Genomic DNA, 9,382 nt, shown 5'->3' with positions numbered 1-9,382 from the left:
ACCACTTCTTCAGAGATTGGTAGGCTCTCGCCTCTTTGTTGAAGTAGTAGCTCTATGATCTCACCACCCCATCTAGGATTCCCGGCTGCTATTTTCACCACTTCTACTGGGATCCGTAGGCTCTCGCCTCTTAGTTGAAGTAGCAGCTTCATAATCCAACCTCCCCATTCAGTATTCCCGGCTGCTATTTTGACCACTTCTTCAGAGATTGGTAGGCTCTCGCCTCTTAGTTGAAGTAGTAGCTCTATGATCCAACCTCCCCATTCAGCATTCCCGGCTGCTATTTCAACCACTTCTTCTGAGACTGGTAGGCTCTCGCCTCTGTGTTGAAGCAGCAGCTTCATGGTCTCACCTCCCCATATACCAGCTGCTGTTCTAACCACTTTTTCTGAGATCAGTAGGCTCTCGCCTCTTTGTTGAAATAGAAGCTCTATGACCTCTGTCCCACATACAGGATTCTCGGCGGCTATTTTAACTATCTCTTCCGAGATTGGTAGACTCTCGCCTCTGTGTTGAAGTAGCAGTTCTATGACCTCAGCCCCACATACAGGATTCCCGGCGGCTATTTTAACTACTTCTTCTGAGATTGGTAGGCTCTCACCTCTTTGTTGAAGTAGCAGCTCCATAATCTGACCTCCCCATTCAGCATTCCCCGCCACCATTTTGACCACAGTTTCGCTAACTGGGAGCTTTGACCCACTTTTATCAAGTAGACGTTCCATCATTTGGTTCCCATTGCTCCCTGACTTCATCGCTATCATGATAATATCTTCAATAATAAGCGCAAAGTCGCTTAGTTCTTTGTTATCCAAATCTATCTCCGAGTCTGGCGCTGCGTCCTTGAATTTTATCGGGATTTCTGATTTGTCCTCTTTCTCTGAATTCGCCCGGGATATTTCCCAGTTCCAAATAAGGAGTATATCCCGGAGTATACTCTCTTTTGTATACAGAGATTTCTGGGACCGTTGGTCAACATTTCCTTCTTCTTTATTCTGCTGAGGAGTCGCACTGATCATTTTAATGGTAAAATAGTCTTCACACATTCCAATGATACTTGGCTCTGAAGCTCCCTGAAAGAGACAGACAATGTCACCTTCCTGAATGGACTTTGCTGAAGCTTGAAGAGTCCATTGAGTACCCCATTCACTCTCATAGCTTAGTGACCTCGGCGCAGTATTGAAGGAGATCTGCACACATTGTCTATCATAGCGGGAACTGTCACCTTCCACTGAATTGATTCGACCCAATATATATCCCCTAACCTTAATCACAGCTATCTCCTTGTTAGGCCAAGTCTCCACAGAATGAATTTCCGGGAGAATAGATACAATAACCCGATGGAATAGTATATTCCATGGAAGCTCATAGTTAGGTAGTAGACCAGCTTCTTTAGGGACATCAGAGCTCATGCCAAGCAATGCATACACCTTATCATGTTTCTTGGTAGCTTCACGGGTGTGATACATATCAATAAGTTCACCTAAAGACAGTGTTCCACGTGGATATGTCATATATTCAGGTCGGAAGATTGCCCCTCTTATAAGATAGGTTATTGAGCGAATCAGACTTTCTAGGCCTGGATCAATCTTATACAAAAGATTCAATCCCTTTAAACCTGAAGAAAAGGTATACCCATTCATCTTGATAGAGCCACACATAACTAGAATAGATCGTGCAGCACTAACCTCTTGGAGTACCTGTACAAATTATTTAGTAAATTCTATAGAAATTGCGAAATATTTCTTACCCAAATTCTCCGAAACCACGGTCTTTGCAGTAGCATTAAAATAGCAGTATAATCTGTTTTCTTTTCCTGCATGATTGTAGCCTTGTCTTCGGAAGGCTTATACTCTGCAGAAAGACGGATATTTTCAAGTGCTCTATCACTATTATCTGCTGCTGCCCCAAGCCAGACAATCACATGGCTGGCTTGACCATATATTATGGGCATAAGTTGAATCTGACTAGCTTTTTCTTGGTCATCTTGCTGGTTGATACAAACTGCATCTACCCACAGTATACGTGGAAGCTGATAATCTCGAAGATGTAACAGTGCTGTATAGAGGTTGTCTGTAACAGGTAAAGCACAGCCATCTATAAAGATACACTGAGGTTTGCTCTCACTGCCCCATACATAAGATAACGCCTCATATAGGTGATGTCCCTTGCCTGTTGTTGGTAGGGAGTAGCTGATGAGCTGACACTTGATTGGAATGGTGCTGTCTTCATTTGGCAGTAGGCGAAGCACTCGGATAATACTGGGCCCTGCCGGAAGAGGAGAATATTTGTATTGGAGCATTGTATATGATGATCTGTCTAAGAACTTCTAAATTCTGTGTTTGTAACAGGTTTGAATGTACAACCTGGGTATATGTTTTGGGGGTGTCAGAAGAGCACACACACTATGACTTATGACTGTGATTCTACGTGTATAACCCCGCTTTATCATGTGTGAGGGCCCTGTCACTTCCTAAAAGTACAGCATCATAATAACAATCTCGCGCGGGCTCTGAAAAGGTGAGGCGGCGTGAGGATGCTTTTTTATTAGTGCTTGAGCAGGATTCAGGAAATTATTTCACACTTCTGGTAAAAAAACAAAGCTTTGGGGTGAACATGGCTTCTGGGAAGGCCATGATACTAGATCAGGTAAACATATTACGAGAGGAGGGCACCTTTCTTCCTGTCAGGGCATGCAGACTGCGCTGCCTGCCCTAGGCCGACCTCGCTTAGCCATCAATAGTTAGTTTGGCCGTCCCGGCCACCTAATAACCCCAAGCATCCAATCGCTGCCACAGGTAATTATGGTAATTACGTTTATTAGATGATACCGAGCAGTCATGAACCTCCAACCTATGTACAATCTACTCGCGAAAAGATTACCAGTCCTCGGTTTCGATACTCCCTTAGACTCGTCATCTTAGCTTCCGGCGCCAAACCATCCAACATGCAAACCTCAGGATTTCCACCAGATTATCCAAATTCCACGATATACATCAACGAATCGTGAAACTCCTTTCTTGCCGCCTCCGGCACCGGCGCGAAGTACTCATCAAGCGCTCCCTCCTTGATTTCAATTCTTACACCCTGGATCTCCGCCCAGAGCGACCAAACTCGCGCCATATCGCCATCTACGAAAACCCTAAAACATGCTTGCCCGGATCCTGCTTCAATAAAATTTTCACGAAGATGCCGTTATCGCCTTTCGTCACGACCCACGGCAACGGTTGACCTCGCTCTTCAGGGATGCGCACGAGAAACGAACCGTCCCCCTGTTTCTCAGGCCGTCCGATCCCCGACTTCCAGTTGTCGCATACATGGCCATCTGAACGGCACTCAACTTGGCGGCGAGGTCGGGGAGCTCGTCCCGAATGCGCTCCAGTAATGCCGCCTCGCCATCGAAGTGGAAGTTTCATGTGTCCTTTCCGTGAGGCCTTCGCTTGGTGTCGTTAAGGCTGCTGAAGATAGAGTGCGTGAGCGTTGGGAGGACGGAAGGGGAGCTGGCGGCAAGTGCCATGTTCATTTTTTGGGAGGTCTCATGTTTCAGGGATATTCGTTAATAGATAGGCCGGCTTGCTGGCCCCTTGGAAGCGTTCGTTCTCCGGGTTCAAGAAATGAGCCCAGAAGTCAGTAACGGCGAAAATGGCGGAGGCTCCGTGGAAGGCAAGCTCGAGGGAGGGAGGCAATATCATCAAGGCTGGCCTTCACAAGCTGGACTCCCTTGGAGATCCATTCTTGGGCGGCGACTGCAGATGGGTTGCGGGTGATGCCACGAATTTGCCCGTCAGGGAGGTTGAGGAAGGAGTTCGCGACAGAGAATTCTTGTTTCCCTGTGATACCGGCCTTGATGAGGAGTTTGGAAGCAGACATTCTTGTTGCATTCTGTGGGTATGACTGGATTTTTAAAGTAGAGGGTGGTGCCATTCTCAGCACCTTGCTTCCTCGTCATGTGTATATAGGTCTAATTATCCCTAAGTAGTGTCTTCCGCTCGGCCATAGCTCAGGCGTAGTTTATTCCTTAGGCACGAAATGGCTAGAACGTTATAGAAAGCCGAGCTGTGTCTTTGATTTCTAAGTACCTCCATTCCCGCTTACAAACTGGTCTCTGCATATGAATATTGATTACTATGGTGCGTTTTGTCAGCTTCCCAAGATTGCTGATCATCTAATCAGAAATGCGGACGGTAAATCATTCCAACCTCCGCTGGCTTCTTTGGGTGCCGATCATGTTCCTATAGCAATCAGCAACCCCATGTGACAGTACGAGCGTAGAATGGAAACCTATAACAGAGAGTGGGTCTTAAGATTTTAGTAGACATCCGATCGATATTCAACAACGTAAAGTGGAACACCGAAGAGGCCATCTCAAACTTAGCCAGCTAATCCTCACTTCATCATCAAGGCGGATGGCAGGATTAACGGGGCTAGACATGGCAAAGGTAACCGCCACATATATAGAGAATTAAGGTAGACATCGGCATTCCTCTACGACAAATAAAGGAAGGCGAAACCCGTGCGGTTGGCCATTTGAGGACTGTTGCCAAGTCAGTTAAAAGGAAGAAGGAAAGGCTATGTATATGTCACCAGAGCCACCCCATTCCTTACACCTTTGTTGGTGTATACAAAGTTATAAACGGTATACAATAGGACTGATATCGACGCCGAATGGTTACCGTACAGTATATATATATATATATATAGCTACAATACACTCTACATTTAATATAGTAACCTTAGAGAATCTCTCCATCTTGGAGCACCTACCATGTAAGAAATCCCGTCTAGTAGAAATTAGAATTTTGAAATAGGGAGATAGAACTTAACTTAACTTTCCGATTCGGAATTCTGCTACGTTATAAATACTAGAGATATATATTCTTATTTGTGGTAAATTGGGCACCTCTCCAAGTACATTAATAGTCGTGAATATACATATCATTACTATCCAATAGGATCTGCAGGATGAATAGTGTAGTGGGTGATCACGTGCCTCCTGCGTACAAAACTGTTATCAGATGGAGATCACCTGATGATACCCTCAATGAGATCCTTTTTCATTATTATCTATCTGTATTGACACACCTTCTCCCTTCTCCTTCCTTCCTTCTTCTTCTTCTCTTCTCTTTCACCTCACTCAATGAGCGGCATCATGACTTGACATACATATGCTTTCTGTTTCCAGGAGAAACAAGGATAAAATATCCGGCTTTGAATTGATCGCCTCTTTCCCGATGACTTCAAGTTCGGCTGTATGTTCGGCAGTCAATCGGCCTCGACCTGAGCCGGGGATGAAGGGTACATAATCATATTTCCCCTTCCCCCCATCCCCGACCAACCTTTTATACACTCGACTTAGATTAAATTGAACGACTATCCAGAGTCATAGCAACAAATATCACCATGGCGACGCCCGGTCTTCTCTACGTGACCATGCAACCCCGCGATTCCCTCCCCCCGGCCCAGTTCCACGACTGGTACAACACCGAGCACGGTCCGTTACGTCTCCGTCTACCCTTCGTCACGAATGGCTTCCGCTATCGTGCCGTCGACGGCATCGAGCCCGAGTGGCTGGCTCCGTACGACATCACTGACATGGTGGAGTTGACGCGCGAGACGTACTTGGCTCTCCGCGGAGATGGTGTGAAGACCCCGCGCGAAAAGGCCACCATGGCCCAGATTGCCGTCGATCGCCGTCTTTATGACCTTATTGATGATCAGAAATCCTCAGCTTATACACCACTCGAGGAAATACCCGACACCGAAGCTGCCGGCTCCGTACTCGTCTCCGTCTTGCTCACTGTTCCCGCCGACGCAACCAAGGAAGAGGACCTAAACCGCTGGTACCGTGAGGAACACATCCCCATGCTGGCACGCGTGCCGGGCTGGCGTCGTAGCCGCCGCTTCATCACATCGTCGATCGATCCCAAGGCACCCCGGGAATTCCTGGCCCTGCACGAGTACAGCGCGAAAAATAGCTTGGAGGGCCCCGAACACAAGGCCGCCATGGACACCCCGTGGCATAACCGCATCATGAGCGAGACTGTCAGAGACAAGAAGAGGCGCGTGTATCAGTGGGCCTACACCTTTGGCCCGGCTCCACGCGAGTTGTCGTCCTTAGCGTCCAAGGATGTTGTGGGGCCCTGGGCTTCAAACGACGGTCGCACCAGAACGTTCCCTTCGCCCGCCCGGCCGGCAGTTGAGTCCTTTGTCACTACCCCCGATGGCGTAGACCTCCCATACCGCCTAGAGGGCAGCACCGATCCCCACAGCCCTGTCATCGTTCTTAGCAATTCCATCCTGGTCGACTATACCGTCTGGGACGACTTCGTGGATGCATTCATTTCCAACCCTAAAAACCAGCATTTCCGGATCCTCCGGTATCTGACCCGCGGCCGTCTCCGGGAATGCGGGGAAAAGTCCGTCAACATCGATCTTCTGGCGTCAGACATCGTCGCACTCCTTGATGCTTTGCGCATCCCCAAGGCGACTCTGATTGGTGTAAGCCTGGGTGGCGTGACCGTGCTCAACACCTCGCTATTATATCCGGACCGTGTGACACGCTTCATCGCCTGCGACACAAACAGCTCGGCCCCCGAATCCAACCGCAAGGCCTGGAACGACCGTGTCGCCCTGGCCGAGAGCGACGGCGCAGTCTTCCCCACCACCCAGGAACCGATTATTGGCGAGCAGCTGTCCGAAGCGACCACGCGTCGGTGGTTTGTACCTGAATCGTACGAGACGCAGCCGGAGGTTCCCGCCAAGGTCAAGGAGATCGTGCGCAACAATAGTCTGGACGGGTTCCGCAAGGGCGTGCAGGCGCTCTGCGCATATGATGTCCGGGACCGCATGGCTCGCGCGCAGGTTCCTGGACTGTTCGTCGCCGGCGAGGGCGATGGTGTACTACCCAAGACAATGCAGCAGATGGCCAACGATCTGAAGGGTGGCGCTGAGCTAAAATTGATTCCCAAGGCAGGACATCTGCCCATGACTGAGCAACCGGCGGCCTTCACTGAGGTTGTTAACGAATACCTCCACTCATAGATAGACACTCAATCCAGAGTAAAATTTTTCTTCTTTCGTTCAGTTAACATTCATCTATCATATCATACAGAGCTAAAATCTAATAAACAAGCCAAAAAAAATTGACAAAGAAAAAACAGAGGAAAGATTAATAAGTATTCTATAAATGCTCCCTAACAGTCTCAGACTGTCCAGACGTACTCGTCTGCGTGACCTCAAACGTCCGATGAATACCCAGTCCCATTTCGCCCCCGATAGCCGGCAACGCTGGCGACCCCTGCGCCGTCAGCCGTTCCTCGCTACTATTCGAACTCGACGCCCCATGCCACGTCCCATTCTGGTCCTGACTATGCACCGTCGTCACCGTTATGGCCAACTTATCCGGCCGCAGCCGGTTATTGACGTTATCGTCCAGCGACCCAAGCGGAAAGGGCCGATCTCGACTCGCACCCCCGGGAAGCCGAGACCCGGACCGACCGGGAAAGGGAGAGGGATAGGTCGGATCGGTACGTGAGCCTAGCCAGTGTCGAACGAGAGGACGAAGGGTCGCGAGACTTCCGGCCGTGATACCCAAACCGACTTCGATATTCGACCAGATGGCGATCTCGACCGTTGCGTCTGGTACGATTCACATGTTAGTTTTGCAATCCTCCTTTTTCCACGTATACCATCGGCACTCGGTGAAGAAACGTACACAGAAAGTCCGGATCAGCGAACGTATGCACGAACGGAATCCGGATAATAACCGCCGAAGAAGCACTGCGTGACGCCTGAGTCAGTTCGGGAAGAACGAAAGTCAATGTATATCACCTACATGCAAGCCATGCTCAAAATGCCTATAACGGCTATCTTGGTCTGTTTCTTCATGTGCAGGTTCTTGACGAGGAATATCGGCAAAATGCCTACGGTGAAATCGCATATCGCCGCAAACGCACTATACACGTACGTCATGGCAATGATAATTTTCATATCGAGACAATGGCCCTGGATGTGGTCGTCGAAGGCCACCTTCGTCCAGAAATACGACAGCGGCTTGCACTGCAGTAGCATGAGGAACATGAAGACGACACCGGCGATAACGGTCAAAAGCATAACGATGTAGAGGAGCCAAATATGCAGCCGTTTAACCGTGATGCGCATCAGGAAGATACAGATGGAGATTTTGCCGCCGACAGAAGCGAAACAGTAGGCGATTTCACACAGCCACCAGTACTTTCCATTCATTCACCTGTTAGTTTCCAGTCTTCGATGGGGGGTAATTTTTCCCCCGGGGGGAAAGGGGGGGGAGGGTGGTTCGCTATACCCTCATCGCCGTCACACGTTGCTTCGCCGTGAGATCTTTGTATTTGCGCCCGGTACCCCATAAACTGCCTCCGATCATACAAGCGGAGAACATCACGTAGAATAACTAATATTGGGGATTGCGCTGTCAGCGAACTACTTGATTGGGGGGAGGGGGGTTTTCGGTGTAACCAACCAAAGCAATCACCATTGCTGTGTCATCCCAGCCGAACGCCTTCACTAAGCGTCCGCGAACATAGCATCGCAGGATCACCGTAACAACAGCCACCGACATGAAGGCGGCGGCCACCGCCCTAACTTCGACGCTGCGGTCCTCCGCATGGTCCATGTCGATAATGAGGACGGGACATGGCCAGTAGAGTGTTGTGGGGACGACAGACTCTGTATATATTACATTGTCATTCCTTCGAGATCTGGAGACGGATTAGGGCTCGGCGTTGGCTTTCCCATTTCAAACAACTAGCCTAGTCTAGACTGGTTGCTGCAAAGGGGAAAAAGAGGGGACAAGGAGGAAAAGTGCAAAAAAGCCATAAAAAAATATGGGGCATTCCAGTAGTTTTTCGGCTATAGCAAAACAAGAAGCCGATCGGCAGCATCAAGTGGCGAACGGCTGAAGAGCACCAAGCGCGAGGAGGCATGTCAACGAATCAAGGAGTCTAGAGGGTAGACTAGATTAGGCGCATTAGAGGCGCTGGAGTTATCTCGCTTGGCCCTTGGACAGAGTAGCCTGCTAGTATTATGGATAGTAGGGACCGAGGAACCCCGTGGATTTAATTTGATTTGATTTGATTAATCTATGAGTCGCAGGAGTTCGTCACGGCAGTTTATCAATGCATACGCACTGTCACAGTGAAATGACTACGAATTTCCCTGTTCAGCGTCGAGCGATCTTCGCCGGGGAGGAAGCGACTTCTTGTCTCAAGCCGTGATCCACTTGGACGGGAATTAACCACTGAAACGGTAGTAAGCACCGCAGTTCCAAGCCCAGATCCAAGAAACGGGGGGGGAAGAAATCCCAAAGTACGATGGCGGGGAGGATTGGCAGGTCGCATGACTATATCTG

The 9,382-nt window shown here is 49.2% G+C and overlaps 5 protein-coding genes across 5 annotated transcripts in view; 2 read left to right on the top strand and 3 right to left on the bottom strand.

Annotated features, from left to right (window-relative positions):
- BDW43DRAFT_322770 (HET domain-containing protein) overlaps positions 1-2,299 on the bottom strand; it is a gene marked incomplete at both ends in the record, with an annotated part of 3,923 nt that extends 1,624 nt beyond the window's left edge. Inside the window, 3 exons of the mRNA XM_032049620.1 lie at positions 65-347; positions 453-1,697; positions 1,748-2,299. Of these exons, the coding sequence (XP_031895628.1) occupies positions 65-347; positions 453-1,697; positions 1,748-2,299 (2,080 nt within the window). The remainder of the gene's footprint in view (positions 1-64; positions 348-452; positions 1,698-1,747) is intronic.
- Positions 2,300-3,128: 829 nt separating this feature from the next.
- Positions 3,129-3,867, bottom strand: BDW43DRAFT_315558 (uncharacterized protein; the record flags this gene model as incomplete). Its single annotated transcript, XM_032048101.1, has 2 exons — positions 3,129-3,436; positions 3,633-3,867. 2 exons carry the CDS (start codon positions 3,865-3,867, stop codon positions 3,129-3,131), a joined length of 543 nt encoding a protein of 180 aa, XP_031895627.1.
- A 1,021-nt stretch (positions 3,868-4,888) lies between these two features.
- Positions 4,889-5,397, top strand: BDW43DRAFT_207930 (uncharacterized protein). The gene has a single exon (XM_032039224.1). The coding sequence runs from the start codon at positions 4,960-4,962 to the stop codon at positions 5,212-5,214; it is 255 nt and encodes an 84-aa protein (XP_031895626.1). The 5' UTR covers positions 4,889-4,959; the 3' UTR covers positions 5,215-5,397.
- Positions 5,306-7,394, top strand: BDW43DRAFT_207981 (putative alpha/beta hydrolase). The gene has a single exon (XM_032039225.1). It carries the CDS (start codon positions 5,398-5,400, stop codon positions 7,036-7,038), a length of 1,641 nt encoding a protein of 546 aa, XP_031895625.1. The 5' UTR covers positions 5,306-5,397; the 3' UTR covers positions 7,039-7,394.
- On the bottom strand, positions 7,178-8,593 carry BDW43DRAFT_303601 (putative integral membrane protein; the record flags this gene model as incomplete). The annotated part of the gene is made up of 5 exons (XM_032045446.1): positions 7,178-7,635; positions 7,712-7,776; positions 7,832-8,229; positions 8,321-8,425; positions 8,495-8,593. The coding sequence occupies 5 exons, from the start codon at positions 8,591-8,593 to the stop codon at positions 7,178-7,180; spliced, it is 1,125 nt and encodes a 374-aa protein (XP_031895624.1).
- Positions 8,594-9,382: the final 789 nt, after the last annotated feature.

This window comes from Aspergillus alliaceus (genome assembly GCF_009176365.1).
Source record: "Aspergillus alliaceus strain CBS 536.65 unplaced genomic scaffold BDW43scaffold_60, whole genome shotgun sequence".
Classification (NCBI taxonomy): Eukaryota; Fungi; Ascomycota; class Eurotiomycetes; order Eurotiales; family Aspergillaceae; genus Aspergillus; species Aspergillus alliaceus.
Note: the sequence above shows the minus strand (reverse complement) of the source record. Positions and strands in the feature narration are given on the sequence as shown.